The sequence below is a fragment of the Camelus dromedarius genome, chromosome 6 (genome assembly GCF_036321535.1).
Source record: "Camelus dromedarius isolate mCamDro1 chromosome 6, mCamDro1.pat, whole genome shotgun sequence".
Lineage (NCBI taxonomy): Eukaryota > Metazoa > Chordata > Mammalia > Artiodactyla > Camelidae > Camelus > Camelus dromedarius.
This window is the reverse complement of record NC_087441.1, coordinates 46645997-46662990: the sequence shown is the minus strand read 5'-3', so window position 1 is coordinate 46662990 and position 16994 is coordinate 46645997. Positions and strand designations below refer to the sequence as shown.

Genomic DNA, 16994 nt, shown 5'->3' with positions numbered 1-16994 from the left:
CCATGCCATGCAATTGGCACTTGGCACATTATTAATGTTGACTCATAAGCTTGCTTCCCAAGCTATTCTGCAGTATGAGGACAGAGACCTCACGTTACACCCAGCACCAGCCATTCTAACTACCCTGGGTGCAGCAGATGTCTCGTCAATGTTTCTCGACTTTAAAAATCATCGGAATCAGCATTGTATCCTATAATTAATGACAACTGCTACTACCCCAAATGAGGGAATCAACTGGCTATCTGAAAGACTGCATTAAAGTTTTTTCTAGTAAAGCTTGAAATTAATTTCTATTCTCTCCCTGAGAATCTTGGCTTAAGAGGACAACAAATACAGTGGCTGCTTAAGGATCCAACTGCCAGACACATCTCCAACCTCACTATTGTCAGTTTATCGCTTCCCCATAACTCTTGATCCAGAGTAGCCTCATTCCTCCCATAAAAAAGGAAAAACATCTTTCTCAGCAGTGCATTAGCAGCTTCAGTTCCTGATGTGGCCACTAGATGGCGCCCGCAAGTGCAAAACAGGCAAGGAGCAAGCCCAATAAAGGGCTACATCTGATAGGTCCGCTTATAAGGAAGCCCTAGGGAATACCACTCTCTGGTCCTGCAAACTCCATGATTTGTGCAGGTTCAACCAGGGCCTGTATTTTTCATTACACAAACAAAGTCCCCAAAGAGGGACAGCAGGCAAATTTTCAAGCTAGCAGTAAGTCTGCTGGTCGTCTGTGGCTGAACTATACTTGCTGTACTCTTCAATGCACTTCCAAGACAAAGGGAAAATACCGCTGCTGCTTACTCCCAGCGGCCCTTCATTTACATGCTTTACGGTGAGAATACTTTCAACCCAGCCTGCCAGAAGGGTCACAAGACACATTCAAACCTCACTGAAGTAGAAGTCTATTTGTTATAGTGAAGAGAGCTGTGCTCTATTGCTTATCCATTTACATAGAGCAAGCGCCCAGGAGATACTCAATTTGCAAAAAGCGCTATAATTCAAAATTGCCAAGATTTTTAATCACATTTGCTCTCTTACTTCCTAAGTCCGTATGCATAGCTTCTTTTGAAGTCAGTGGGAACTGCACTGTGGCAGATATAAAAATATGGGGGAAGTATGAGTATTATCACACTGCTTACATGTTTTAAAATCCTAAAATCTAATTTTCTCTGTCATTTCTGCCCAGTCTCTGAATTCTCCCTAAACACACTTTAACGCACTAAGGCATGACTTCTATTCGATGATCGCATCACTTTATATTTAGCATTTTGGGCACCTAAGCCCTCTACAATCACATTTTGCAGTATTTCAATCTTATGAGGCAAGGTATCAACACCCTAACCGCCTTACAAATAAAAAAATATGAAACATACTACAAAACAGCAGGAAATCCAGAGGTAGGGAATCATCTTTCACATTTCCATATTCTGGCTAAGCCGCAGAAATCTCTGAATCCGGGGCTGGGTATCTAAAGACCTCGGTTCTAGTCTCAACTCGCTCATTAACTGAATCTTTAGAAGTCAGATTCATCATTTATGAAATGATGATCACAGAGGTGTATTCTAGGAGTTAATGAATAAGAACTGGCATTTTCTTTCTTTCCTTTTTTTTTTTTTTTTAACATTTTTTATTGAGTTACAGTCATTTTACAATGTTGTGTCAAATTCCAGTGTAGAGCACAATTTTTCAGTTATACATGAACATACGTATATTCACTGTCACATTTTTTTTCACTGTGAGCTACCACAAGATCTTGTATATATTTCCCTGTGCTATACTGTATAATCTTGTTTATCTATTCTACATATGCCTGTCAGTATCTACAAATTTTGAACTCCCAAAGAACTGGCATTTTCAATCTAATTTAAGCTTATATTTAATTTCTCCACCTTTCTAAAATAGAAGTATATGACCTTCACGATTCTCCCCAGACCACATTCTTGCAGTGGGGGGAAAAAAGCCACATCACAAGAGTAGACTACCCTTTATGAAGCACTAATGGCTCAGAAACAAAGCTGATTTAAATATGGCTAAATCTTCCATCAGTAGAAACAAAAGGTCTTTAAAAAGTAAGGGCGATGCTAGAAAGTATAATCTCCCTTTTTAGTTTCACTCACACATTACTTCTAAATCTGGGGGGAAAATGGGTGAATGATAACAAAGTATATCATCATATGCTAAATTATTCCCTTAAGTAAGTGAGCAACTTAATCTGAGTAAGTGGAATAGAGCTACAAAACAAATCAACCAAACACGACCAAGACAGCCTGGACTTGTGTGTCCCCTTCTCCTGAGCCTCTGTAATTCATGCAGACATTCCCCAATTTACAGAAGAGTTCAGTGTGACTTAGTTGTTTGGAACTTTAAACACATTTTCCCATGAAAATAAAGCTATTTATATATCTTGGCAAGGTGCCCAGGGTAGCCATTTAAAAAGGTTTAGTTAACCCATAATGGACCAAGAACCTTATACACAGTATAACAATGGTTCTGTGGGAAATGTATTCAGAATTTCAACCCAGCATGCTGGGAACATATCTCCCCGAATAAGACAGGCAGCAGGAACCATCCCAAGACACTGGATCTTTCAATCTGGTGCAAAACAGAGGGAAGGAAGGCAGACAGAGGGAAGGATCCTTTATCATGGCAACACTAGAGAGGATGAGAGAAGTTGCATGCTCAGAGAAGGATTTCTCATGGACTGACAGGGTTCGCACATGCTGCCCCAAAATATGACACCTTGGCAGATGGAATACTTAAAGCTGAAGCAATTTTGAGAAACAGCACATGCAGGAAGGACTCTCTGACCTTCTCCCATGAAGCTGGACACGTGCGCCTCATGTGAAAGGTGTCCTCTCTGTATCTGGAGGAAAGGAGCATCCTCATCTCCAAGATGGAAGGATGCAGCAAGGAACAGAATGAACAGGCCTTGCTAAGTTTTTCCAGTTTACTACACTCTGCGCATGCATTGCCCCACATTTTTTCATGACTCTCCACTCTTCATTAAAGGTAGCGTAAAATCCTTCAGGTTTAAAAACAGAAACAGACTTACAGATACACAGAGCAAACAGTGGTTGCGAGAGGGGAAAAGGGTGGAGGTTGGGCAAAATAAGTGTAGGGGATTAAGAGATACAAACTTTCAGTAATAAATAAATCAGTGGGATGTAATACATAGTATAAGGAACAGTATAATACACAGTATATAACGCTATAATAACTGTACGGTGAAAGATTTACTGGACTTGTGGTGACTGTTTTGTCATGTATCTGATTGTCAGATCACTATGTTGCACACTGGAAACTAACATAATACTGTATGTCAACTACACCTCAACTAAAATGCTCAGGTTTAACCACTCCTTTGGGTCTTCATTTCCTTATGAAGGTCTCCATGTTGCATAAAATTTATAAATTAATAAACTTGTATGCTTTTGTCTTGTTAATTTATCTGTCTTTTGTTACAGGGGCCCCAGCCAAGAACTTAGAAGAGCACAGGAAAGAGATATTTTTCCTTCCCTCCAGAGCCAATGAAGCTTAAGCTTCAGGCCCTCCACTTACATAAGGCCTAGAGAGGAGCCCCAGCAAAATACCTGTGTGGACATGTAGGCAGGTAGGGCAGAGGCTCCCCAGAGAAAGAGAACCAGGTCTGGCTTTCTGGACAGAAGAGAAGCCATTCTGGGCCTAAGCCATTTTGTGGCTCTAAGCCTGGCCACATTGCTTGCCCCTGAACAGGTCTCAGTAATAACGATCTTAAGGGAACAAAAGAATGCAAGAACAAGGGACTGTTAGACCGTTGTCAGGGAAGAGAAGTAACAGTAGCAAAGATAACGTATCAGTTACAAAGATTCCCAATTCTGCTTCAGTGGTAAAGATCAGCCTGATCAACTGGAACCTAAGGGATGGTGATGCTGACCTTTTCTGACCCTTCAATCAACTAACACTTGGACTCTGTCCACCGCCCTAACCCCTTCACCAATATGCATGTTCCCTTACCTTAAAACTTCCCCAATTTTGCTGTTCAGAGACCCTGCTTTGGGAGAGATCCCTTGTGTTCTCCTTAGTTGCTGCAATAATAAGTCCTTCCTTCTCCCGATCTTTGGCTCGGTTGTCTTCTGCCTCGACACTCACCAATAGGCAAACCCAGTTTTCAGGTAACAGACATATGCTTTTGGTGGTGAAGGACAGAAGAATACAGCAGCCCCAAATATACCACTTAGGCTTAGGGATTATTCTCAGCTGAAGGCAACTAAGAAGTGGATGTAAGAAAGCTCTCTATCCTTCCCCTATTGGCCTGAAAACAGAACAGAAATTTACAAAGGTTCTTCTCTTCTTCACCAGGAAGGACAAAGGTTAACCTCTGCAGATAATTTTAGATCCTTATCAAGGAAGGTACCAACTTAAATTTGGATAACAAACTTTATTCTTGCTTTTCATAGTAAACTTTCCACAAATGGCCTTCCCCACATACTTCTCTCTTTTGTCTTCAGCTAAAGATGGCATTTGAGCCTGAATTTTAAGCTAATTCTCTGAGTTACGCATTTTTCCCCAGGTATCTCCCATGTATACATGAGGTCCACATATGTGTTAATAAACTTGTTTGCTTTTCTCTTGTTAACCTGTCTTTTATTACAGAGGTCTCAGCAGAGAACTCAGAAGGGTAGAGGGAAAATTATTTTTTCTCCCCTACTGACCACAATCAGTTAAAACTGCTGTCTCTTTCCAATCCTACTTTCCCCTCCATTACACTTCCTCTCTTACCAGGTGACACTAGATTTGATTTGGAAATACATTTGCTTTGGTTTTAGTGGGAAATACTGATCTGGTTCATAGTAATTTCTAAGCAAAGTTATTACAGGCTGTCCTGGTTTAAGAATGCCTTCCAGGAATATCTCTACTTCCCACTAAGTCAACACAACAAGGTATCATAAAATTTTATTACAGTAGGACTGAGTATCAGGGTACCTAGTGTTGTGTAATAGGAGAAATGAAGGAGAAACATGGTTTAACAAGGTTTGAAATGTACAGAACCAGAACCTAGTATATAGAAAATTCTTCCAATTAAAAGACATGTAAAAACTTGTAACACATCACTGATAAATTTGTAAAATCAGGACCCATAAAAATGGAGGCCACCCTAGTGGCCCAGCCCACATCATAAATCTAACCTAAATCAGCCTGCATTTATCCACATCATAAATCTAACCTAAATCAGCCTGCATTTATCTACATCATAAATCTAACCTAAATCAGCCTGCATTTACAGGAAATGCCTCACTCTCAAGGAAACCTAACGCCAATCATAATCCTCCAACTCAGCTGTAGCCGGCTCGCCCAACCCTAGAAAGTAAGACCTGCCTGCCGCAGATAGGGAATCCCTGCCTCCTAGCCAACCATGCCCTTTCCCACCCCGCCTCTTCTAATGCCCTGTAAAACATGCCCTTGTCCAAAATCCCTAGGGAAGGGAGCTCCACTGATGGTGAGGCCCTGTACTCCCCTAGTCCATGGACTGTTTTCCATTGAACAAAGGACATCAAACTGGTTACTAAATTGTAGGATCTTTGTCCTTTGACATCATTATAGGGAAGATATCAACAACAAGCTAGTTAATGAAGGCTATCAATTAAAATGCAAAAAGTATTTTAAGCTTACTGCACAAGAAAACATGAAATGCCCTGGAATCTTACAGCTCATATATTAAAGAAACTTGGAAGGCATTTTTTCCAAATTTGACAACAATCCTACACTTTACATGACTTGGACAATAATGAGCTGCACAGTGGAAGGGAAGAGAGCAGTTTGGGTACAGTATCAGATTTCAGCTTCAGGAAAATCACAATTAACTGGCATCAGGAATATAGAAGTAGTCAGAGTGGAAGCCAGTAAGTCTTGTTTTGTACAAGTTGAGTTTCAGATCCAAAGAGGACATCTAACTGGATCTGAGTAGAGAGGTTGGGGTTAGAAACACACTATCTGTAAGCTACCAAAATATAAAAAGCAGCTGGGAGCAGATGAGATGACCCTGGGAAACAGGAAAGATGGTGGGAGACCAGTAATAGTGATAGTTCAAGGGCTGGCGGAAGAAGGGTAGCCTTTAAAAATGGCAAGAACTGATCAAAAAGGCAAGAGGAGAAGTAAAGGAGGCTAGTGTCCCTGAAACCATGGAAAAAGTGACTATGAAGGAAGTGGTCAACGGTGCCAAATACTTCAGAGGTCAAACTGTAAGAACTGAAAGCTCTCGTTGGGTTGGCAAGTTAGTCAGCTGTGACCCCGGGGAGAAGAGCTGCAGCTGCCCGGCAAGGCTGGTGCACTGAAGAGTGGGTGACCCCCAGCTTCACAAGACTGTCACCTAGTCACCTAGAAAACTAAGCTGTAAAACCTAACAGAAAGAAGTTTTCTACTAATTCCTTTAACTGAGCCCTCCTGGAGATCCCAGGAAAACAGGAGGGGGTGGAGTGGAGGGGACAATTCACTTGCATCACACTGGCCAGGCCAGAGTCTCCACCCTCCCTCCCTTCTTCCCAAACACAGGGTTTCTTCCAGCAAGTAAACCGCAGGGGTTTCTTTCACCTTCCCCTTTCCCCTCTCACGTTACAACCTAGTCAAGTGCCAATGAAAACCAGAAGTCCACAGGGGTAGTGGGAGGGGAGACACAGGTGGGAGGTGGGGTCAAGTTCAGGCAGGTGAAGGAAGCTGTTGTAATGACTGAAGTAAGTTAATGGTGGGGAGACCCAATGTTTTATGCTTGAGCCCAATTCTATCAACAGAATTAATCAGACACCTAATTTACACTGACAGGACAAAATGTCACTGTCACAAAGCCTAATCTCAAAAAAGAAACAGTGAAAAGCATTCCTAAATTCACTGCACTGAGTTTCAAGCACACAATTCAAAAGTGAAATTTATTTTGCAGAGGAGGAATGGTTCAATTTCTAACACTTTCTAATACTTCTGTCAAACACAGTGAAGCACAACTTCCCAGCAAGAGACGTATTTCAGGCAGAGCATGACACTATCAATATATACAACCATCATATAGAACTGTTATCAAAAAATATATGGTGCAGCCACTTTTTTTTTTAAACTTCTATTCATCTTGAGAGCCTTATGTCATCTATGCGTTCTTACTGAATACATCATGAAGAAGCTACAGATGGGTTGATAACAGGGAAATCGTTTCACTTGACTTTTCTAGTGATATCGAAGTGTGGGCAAAACGACATACGACGTCAGTACTAAATTATCCCCTAGGTTCACAGATGCTCAGTTGCTGCAGAAATATAATTACATTACAAAGAAGGAACAAGTAAACACCATCGAAGCCTTAGAAAGCTTTGTCTTAATTTCAAAAAGGTATTTGTTACAAAGAGATCCTGTAAAATCTTCCAAGGTGCTGATGGATATTTTTGTCACTGTTCGTTTTAGGTTTTTTAAAATTAATTGGTTAGAAAAACAGACTGTTACTCCTTGATGACAAACACTGACTTGCTTTGTGCAGGCTAAAGACTGCCTTAATGCCAACAGCTAACAATGAAAGAATAATTATTGCTTAGAGAAGCCAAAATATGCTCCACCAATCAAAAAGGATAGTCAAACTGAAAAAAGCCACTTTGGACACTGGAACCTCTGAATTGAAGTTAGTAAAAAATCCCACTGTAATAGTAATTTCTTCGTGTAGAAGTATTTTTCCAGTACTGTAAGGCGCTCACATCTCTCATGTGACTCTCACAAATGAGACGTTGGAGAGGGAGGCCACTATGACACCACGTGTAGTCATTTCAGTGAAGTGAAATTTCTAGAGCACCAGGGGCCGAGCTCCCACTGGCACGCTGAACACAGGCACCCCTCGGGGGCGTCGCGCAGGCAGGGAGCGGCACGAGGCCACGGCACACACCAGTGAGGCTCTTTCAAGTGGATTTCACTCCAGTGTGGTTAACATGTGGCTAGATCAACGAACAGACCCAACTCAGTATAACACATAAATCACCTTTATAAGGTATAAAACTTTCCACTTCTCATGGCTCTCCTAACAACCCACACTGCCCTACACTCAGGACCTGTGGAGAAACAGCAGAGACTTAAAAAACGTGCACGTAGTCATCTGATTAGTTAGTAACTGAGTAGAAAGAGGGATCCAGGTCTCTACTTTCCTAGTTTCAAGCCATTACTCCTTAAACAGAAGACAACATAGTACCAAAGAATTACCCACAAAGCCAACAATGAACTGAGAAGGGAAGAGACAGCTAGACCTGTTTCTAACTCGTTTTTCACAGAATACTAAAAAAAAAAAAAAAAAAGTATGCCTGGAGAACCCAAACAGGCAAAAGGAACAAGAGCTCTCTCACCAGAGTGCACACATGGTCACGCAGGCACAGAAAGGCTAATGTTTCTAAGGAAAAAAAAAAAAAAAGCCTCAATGCCACTGCAAAGCCTACAGTAATAATAAATGTCTGAAAATCCCGAGCAAGATTCTTGCAAGGTTATTAACTAAGACAAACTGCCAGAAAAATCTACATGGTCAAACTAATTTAATTTAAACAAAGTATTGGACCAAAATGGCAACTTCAAGAATGATAAGCCCCAAAAGCTTACAAAATAAACACGGTTGACCTTTAGAATAAATATTTGCCTTGAATTCTACAATGAAGGGTAGCACCTCATTAGATGAATAGCCTCCCCACTTCTTTCAGAAATATAGCTCTTAAGTTTTCACTAAATTCCATGTCCTACAACTCAACACATTAAATGTAAAGTGCAACATTTCGTAACAACAGGAATACAGAATGACACAGGCTTCAGTTATTTTTTCCTGCATGATCCTTAGTAATCAAAAACCAAAATTTGACCTCCAGCTCTCTCCTTCATCACAATCACTAAACAGTTCTTAGGACCCAGTTTTCTCACCAAACAATAAAATCATGTTTTCTCTACGACGCCAACATTCTAAAACACAAAGAATGTAGCAGTCGCGTTGCTAATGACAGTAGCCACCAAGTACTGAGTGCCTCCCGTGTGCCACAACCTGTGCCGTTAGTTTTCCAGGTGTTCTCATTTAACCCCTAAAACAAAACTCACAAAAGAGAAGTGACTGAGTGGGCCACCCAGCTAGAAAGCAGCAGAATCTGAGTATGAACTTAAGTACATCTAAGACACTGTTGTTGCGCTGCTTTTACAAACTCAAACAAGCACATACAAGTCCTCGAAGCACCAGAACTGACTAAAGGAGGCTAGGAGAACAGCGAGCCTAAGAGAACTCAACAATATTCCATCCCTTTGTGTCTGTTTCTCATAGAAGCCTGCAAGTGTGAGAGCAACTAGATGACACAGGAAGCAACACCTGCACCTTAGCATGGTTCTTTAGAAACTGTAACGGGTGTTCTTAACACCTTTTAGGAATCTGATGAAAGCTATGGATCTACTTCCCAGAGACGGACATGCAAAAGTTTTGCATCATTTTAGAAGGTTCAGACTCCTAACATCCATCTACATATTTCACTTTTAAAATTCTCAGTAGATTGAGCTAAGAATCAATAGGATGAGGTTTAAAGAGGGCAGACAGATACAAGAGTTCTTTGGAAGTTGTTTTAAATGTTAGCACAACTGTGTTCACATAAATGATCCTCATTTTAATGCTTTTGACAAATCTATTGCAGAGACCTGACCAAGGGAAAGAAGGGAGTGACAGATGCCAACACTGAGACTTACCGTTTTCCTGCACAGTTCTTGTCATTCAGGCCGCCAACCTTGTTTATGGCAGACCAGGCTGTGAGGGCCACGTACGGCAAAGAGGCAGCTTGAGTATGAGTGAGGGACTTGGGCTTGTGAGAGACCTAGATTTGAAGACAACAGTCAAAAAGAAGCAATACTTGCAAACTTCTAAACACAATTATGTACGTTTACCTTCATAGAAATCCAATTATTTTCAGGGATAAGTCTATAATATTCCCCCAGGTTCAGTGGTTACTGCAAATGCTACCCCAAGATTATCCCTAAGGAATATTCTCCAAGTGACTCAACCTACCTTACAGAGGTTCAGCAAGGCTTTTCAGGTTACATTATGAGATACAGCTGCTTAATTCTTCATAAAAAGACCACATTCAACAATCCTGCTAGTCCTGATTATAGCCAGAAATAAACCCAAATAAACCCTGAGCCCTCAGAAACACATTCTAACTTGTTTTTGTGACCAGCTGTTTCCCTTACTCCCATTTACCGGAAGGCAATCTTTCCCGACTTTTTCTAATCTCAGTAATGCCCCTTTTTCCCTTCCTGCCCTCCCTTCTGTAGCCAATTTCCTGTGTTAACCCCTTTCTTTCTATTCAAATTGTCAAGCGCCCTGACTGTATTTGATTAGACTGCTGTTTTGAAAGTTATTTGAAACAGCTTGATCCTTCCATGCTCCTGGTGATGATGAACCAGTACGCTCCATTTGGTACATTTGGTTTCAACAATTTACACTGGATAAAACCAAGAAATACAGCAGGATTTCTAGATCTCACTCCAAATTCCTGCTGCACAAGGCAAAGATAACCACTTCGGCAGCAGTGTTATTTAAACGCCAGCCAACACTTTATTAATCTTTCAAAAATTCCTATTCTCTATCTCAGCTCTTTCAAAACTACCCATAAAACTGGAACCTGATCTCAAAAACCACCAGTTATTTCAGGAGACACTAGTCAGCCTGTTTCTACTTTCTAATGGCATTTCAGCACAGAACTGGTGAATTACCTCATTCCCACTGACTATGACAAACTCTGAGAGGGTGCCTTGTTTCCAGGGAGGAACTGCAGCCCAGACCTGAAACACACACAACTTCATTAGAAACAGATCTTTTTTAGCCAAAGATAAGCATGAAGGTGTTCTCCAATACATACCCCACCCTGAGAAAAAAGCACAAGCCAGCAATCCACCAACCGAAAGAGCTATCTTCACAGGATATAAATGTATTATTCAGTATGACTTTGGATGTATCAAGTCAAACCACACTGGAAGCAGATACCAGTAAATCCTGCTGTGTTCACTGCCTAGAGTGCCAGGAAGAGCAGTCTCTGGGGCAGAACCCTGGCTCTGCACTTACCAGCAGTGGGACCTCTTCACAGCCTGACCTCCTCATCCATGAACTGCGTCTACTGTACCTACTCCACAGACATTAGATGAGTTATTTTATGACAAACAACTAGAACTCACTAGCTTTTATTATGTGCTGACTTTAATTCTTGGGATAACAGTTCAAAGTGACAAGGGATAGATGATTGTATCAACCTTTAGCTACTTTAAAACCATCTAACTCCATAGGGTAGAAATTGTCATTTAAAGCTTTTAAAAAAAAAAGTCTCAATCATATATATCTCAAAGTCTTGCAGTTCTTAAGCACCTGATTTAGAAGGTTCCAGCACAGCAAGTTACTATGACAGAACCAAAAACAGGATGAGCAACAGAACCAAGAAAAGGGGGGTTCCAGCCAAAGCTCAGTGTATTTGTTGAAAAAAAGAAAAAAAGGGCAATGATCTGCAATATATTTCCAAAAGCAGCAGAAAGAAATCTGCAAATTTTAAAAAGGAATAGTGGTATTTCATAACTCACCTCATCTCCAGGCTTGAAGTACCTCACGTCAAGTCCACATTCCATCACCACCCCAGAGACATCCCGACCCAGCGTCAGGGGAAATTCTTCTCCTTTGATTTTAATATGTAAAGGGTCACGTTTCATATTTAAAGCTGTAGCTCCGTAACCACCTATAAAACACAATTTATCTGTTTCTTCCAAAAGAATGGGATGATTTAAAAACTACTACAGTTATACGCCAGGTACAATTCTATCCTCGAGATGTAGGTTATAAAGTAATCAACCTTACAATTTTTTTTTTACCATCACACAAGAAAGCATAAAAACAGTAAGTGTTGTTCCAGTCAAAGAAAATTATTTGGAAGGTTATAATCACTATTTCTGAAATTTCAATTCTGAAACTATCTTCTGAACTTTTAGTATTTTCTTTTCTAAGTTTTGCTTTGTTCTTTGAAGAGGGTTTCTTTATTAATTTGTTCATTCATGAACTTTTTTTTGCAGTTTATTTCTTTATTGAATACACACACACACACACACACACGCATATAACTGAATCATTCATGAACTTTTTTAACAACAAAGTCATTTGGAGCCAATTCTGGTGAAGAAGATAAATGCTAAAAGTTGTCTGAGTTAATAAATAAATAAGGCATGGATATAGTATTTGACACTGACACTGGTCCATGAGTAATGGTCCCTACCTCCCCAAAAAGTTCCAGAACAAATCTTTGGATTAAGTGTGTAGATTCCTGAATGGAAAAGAACCACTTGGCTGCATCTGTTCTGATATGTTAAATCAGATTAATTGCTTTATTATACACATCTTTTTATTTTTAAGAACATTTCCATAAATATCAACTAAGTGGAGCAGAAACATTCCTCTGATCATTATTTTTTTGGTTCGAATAAGCCAGCTACACCATCTATAATAATCCAAAGTTACACAGCGTCAACATACAAAATGGCTTTTCTATGACATAAAAGTATCTGTTATCGTCTCTTCTGCTTGACATTCTTCTGAGGACATTTCTACTATGTGAGGCTCTTCAAGATAAGCACCTTGCTTATCTCTCTAGTGTCCTGTACCACAATTTATGCTCCAGAATCACTAAACCACTCTGAAAGTCTCCCCTTCCCCCCACCCATCCTTGGATCTCAAAGATGAGGAGAAACCAGCAAAGGTGCCTGAGAAGCCTTGCCCAGTGAAGAGGTGTTCAGAAAGCCGAGTGGAGAGGGTCGTTTAAGGAAGTCAGATGCTGCTGACAGGGAAGATAGTTTTTCAAATAAGGGCAAAAGCTACCAGTAGGCTTTTAAAAAACAAAAACCCCCAAACAGACAAAATCAAACAAAAGACTGGATCCAACTACACAGAAGTCTTTGGTGACCTTGATAGGAGCAGTTGCTGTGGCAGAGGGTGACAGAGAGAGTGGGAGTGAGGAAATGGAGATCCTGGGAAGAGTGAACTCTTTCAAATAGTTTTGCTACAGAGGACAGGAGAGAAACAGGGCAGTGGCTGGAGGGGGCAAGTGAGATGGCGGGAGGATTTCTGAGGGTTCTTTTTCTCTCTTTCTAAGAGCAGGGGAATCACAGCAAGTTTGTATGCCAATGAGAATGATTCAGTAGAAAGGAAAAGACTGAAGATGGAGGAGAAAACTGCTGAAAAATCTCCTGAGTAGGTGAGAGGGCATGAGATGGAGAACCCAGGTGCAGCGCTGGCCTTAGATGGGAGCAATGAATGTTCATCCCTGAAGCCCGGGTAGAGGATATAGGAAGGGAGGCTGACAGGAGGGAAACTTGCAAAAGTTGCTTTTCTAATAAAAAATCAAAACACATAGAAGAAAGTATTTGAAAGTTGGAAAAGTCCCAGAAATATCAAAGCTGATGGCCACCACACCGATATTACATAACTGTCAGCAGGCTAGTTAGGAGTGTTGCCTATCAGGGAAAAGAAAAAAAAAAACAACTTCACATGTAATACTCACAAAAGTCACCTTTTACTTTTCCTGTCTTACATTTCTTTTCCACCTCTAAAGCACAGGTAAGCAATTATTCACTGAAATTCCCATGTGATTTGATTAACAGACATGGGCACTTAGCCATGTCGAATTTTAGCTGCTGTTTCAGAGCTGCAAAAAGGCTTCAGTCCTCTTCGAGGTACACAGCCTGCAGGGCAAGGTTGTTTGAGCAGCTTTCTTGGTCACCTCAGTATCAACTGATTAGCCCTGGCTCACTGGTACTAACTAAACCAGCCCCAAATCCAGAATGCAGCTGGTAGGTAGAAACTGAGACCCTGCTTGGTGACAAGTGAATGGAGGCCCTTAGGAGCTCCATCCCATGGGCAGAGGTGCCCAGTTTGGTTCAGAGCTGGAATGATTTGGAAAATCCTAAGTCTGCCATCACTTTCAGAGACTTTAATCTCACCTAAAGAAACCAAACTTTCTCATTGGCTGTATTTTTTTTCTATTTTAAGATTATTCATTAGCTGTTGGCTGTATTTTTTTTTCTATTTTAAGATTATTCATTAGCCATTTATATGATCTTTGATTTTATGTCCAACAATAGTGGCCAGCTCCAGAAAAAGTCAGCCTTCACCTTTCAAAACAGGCATGTCTTTGCTTTCTCGTCAAGGGAAACAACTGCTCCCTATAGTTTACAGTCTTCTATTCATTATTTTATTTCCCCAAGCTACCATTTCAAGTATCTTCTGCAAAAATAATCACACGTTCTCAAAAAAGAATCCATGAGCAGGAAATAAAGAGGATAACTTGCAAAGAATACTACACAGTCAAGTCATAATAAACTACGATGTCTTAAGAACACTACATAAAAGTACAATGTTACAATATTATATGAAATAGCAGGCAAGAAAGTCCAGATCCACCCATTCTACTGAAATTAAAATGGACACAATACAAAGTGTGCACGTACATTCAAATAAATGAAAATTTAACAGATCTAAACAAGGACAAAAGGTAAAAATTGCTCATGGATAAAATATTGCTTATTTCAGTCTGTAATCTTAAATTAGAACAAAAATATAAAATGACATAAAAATAATGACTGAACAGCAACTATATATGTGATGCACTGAAACAGACAGAAGTTGACAGCATGGGATCTACCTTCAAAGATCTTGAAATCAAGAAGATGAAAACACACACTGGTCATTGGGTATAAACCTACCACTTAAAGATACATCCTATAAAAACTAAATTATCTTCATGCTCAATGTAAATGGAATAAATAAAACGACACGCCCAAACAGTAGTAGCAATTATTACTTCAAAGCAAACAAAAAGGATAAAAATGTGGATTCCACGAGGCAATCATCATAAAGTCATTTCAATTCATTCTTAATAGAGCTTTCCAAAGTGAATTCAAGTCTTTCCCCAAACCTCTTCCCACAAAGAAATGTGTAAGTTATTCCTCACATTGTCTAGATTGGCACTGTCCAACAGAAACATAATGCAAGCCACATGTGTAACTCAAAATTTTCTAGAAGCCACTAAAATAAGAAGTGAAATTAATGCTAATCATATTTTACTTAATGTATCCAAATTATCATCAGGTCAATAGGTAATGAATATAAAATTATTAATGAGACATTTTACATTTGTTTTTTTCTTACTAAGTCTTTGACATCTAGTGTGTATTTTACACTAATTGCACATTCAATTCAGACCAACTACGTTCAATTGCTCAACAGCCACATGTGGCTAGTGGCTATTAGAGGCAAACCTCATTTTACTGTGCTTCACTTTACTGACCTTTGTGGATACTGCATTTCTTGCAGTTTGAAGGTTTGTGGCAACCATGTATTGAGCAAATCTCTCAGCGTCATTTTTCCAACAGTACTATTTTTAAATTAAGGTATGTGCATTGTTTTTTATGCATAATACTATTTATTACACACTTAATAGACTACAGTACAGTGTAAATATAATTTTTCTATACACTGGGAAATCAAAAAAAATTGTGTGATTCACTTTATTGCAATATTCGCGTTTTTGCAGAAGTCTGGAACCCAACCTGCGATTTCTCCAAGGTATGTCTAGATATAGGACAGCACAGGTCTGGATAGATTCACTTAGTTAAAAACAGCACCATTAAAAATTGAAGACTTAAAGCCAGTGAAACTGAACTTTATTTCCCTAATCCAAGAATTCTCCAAGTTTTTACATCCCCAAGATCTTTTTGAAGACTCTAAGAGATCCTTTCTTGTCCAGCTACCCATGTGAGGCTAGCTTTTCTTTACTCACTTCAAAAACCATATCGTGACAGGCTGACTACAGAAATACATGAAAATTTAGCTGTCTTATTAAACTAGAAAGCAAAGAGATACGCAAAAGTGTAAAACAATGCTACTCTTCTCACTGAATTTTTTTGCTTATTTTGGGAAGTACAGTTATTTTTCACTGTAAGCACTTTGGGGATAGATCCCAGGCTCTGTCAGCTATACTACCTGTTTCAGTGCTTCACACATGCTGTTGTCTCTTGAGACATTATTTTTATGTCATTCTATATTATAATCCTGATTTAATTTTGTAATGTTAACACAACAGTTTATTGTATTTTTAAATGAATATTTAAAAGTTTCTATTCTAATTTCTAATAAGGTAAATATGGACAGCTATAACTCACAAAAACAAAAGCCCACTAATTATTAAGAGTGTGAAGAGATTTTAAGACCAAAACATTTGAGAACTGCTATCCTAATCTATCACACAACTCCTGGGGAAGAAAAGAGGAAGAAATGAAGCCGAACTCACAACACTTTCATATTTCTCTACAAATTCCACAAAATGATTCATTCTATCATTAATCTTAATTTTGTAACTGGATACGTATAGGAACAAAGAAACTCATCACGCATAATTCGTTCACATATGATAACTGTTACTGGGATAATTTGCATGTCTACACACAAGATCTTCAAAACAAAGACCCACGGTTAAATTAAACCATATATGGCAGTTTACTTAGAACGCTGAAGTTAACCGACCAATCATCCCAATTTTAAAGCAGTATTTTTGTCATTATTTTCTAAAGTTAAAGTAATTTGCAGATAATAATGAATCTTTCCAGCACTATAAAAACTGCATAGTATATATTTAAGGAATACAGTGCTCTCCAAGCTTTGTCAATATCCCTCAGCAGAAATTAAGATAACATTATTCCCATTGAGGATGGAGCATAACAGAAAAGTGTATTTTAACTGCTAAGAACAGAATGCAACAGCATAAATGGGGAAAGTACTATGTCCATACCCTTACATTCTGCTGCTTTGTCCACTGCACCATTAAAGAAAGTTGTTATTAGTGCGAGGGCAAATAAGAACTACCATAAAAATGCAAACTCTAAACTGGTATGAAAACATAACCACATCTCTAAAACCCGTGATGGACTTGAGAATATCACAAAGCTCCCAGAAGAGT

General features: G+C 39.5%; 1 protein-coding gene across 1 annotated transcript in view; it reads right to left on the bottom strand.

Annotated features, from left to right (window-relative positions):
• Nucleotides 1-16994, bottom strand: part of RTN4IP1 (reticulon 4 interacting protein 1) — a 43275-nt gene that overhangs the window by 25219 nt on the left and 1062 nt on the right. Inside the window, exons 2-4 of the mRNA XM_010989626.3 lie at nucleotides 11578-11729; nucleotides 10723-10791; nucleotides 9700-9824 (exon numbers count right to left, since the gene is read on the bottom strand). Coding sequence (XP_010987928.1) covers nucleotides 9700-9824; nucleotides 10723-10791; nucleotides 11578-11729 — 346 coding nt within the window. The remainder of the gene's footprint in view (nucleotides 1-9699; nucleotides 9825-10722; nucleotides 10792-11577; nucleotides 11730-16994) is intronic.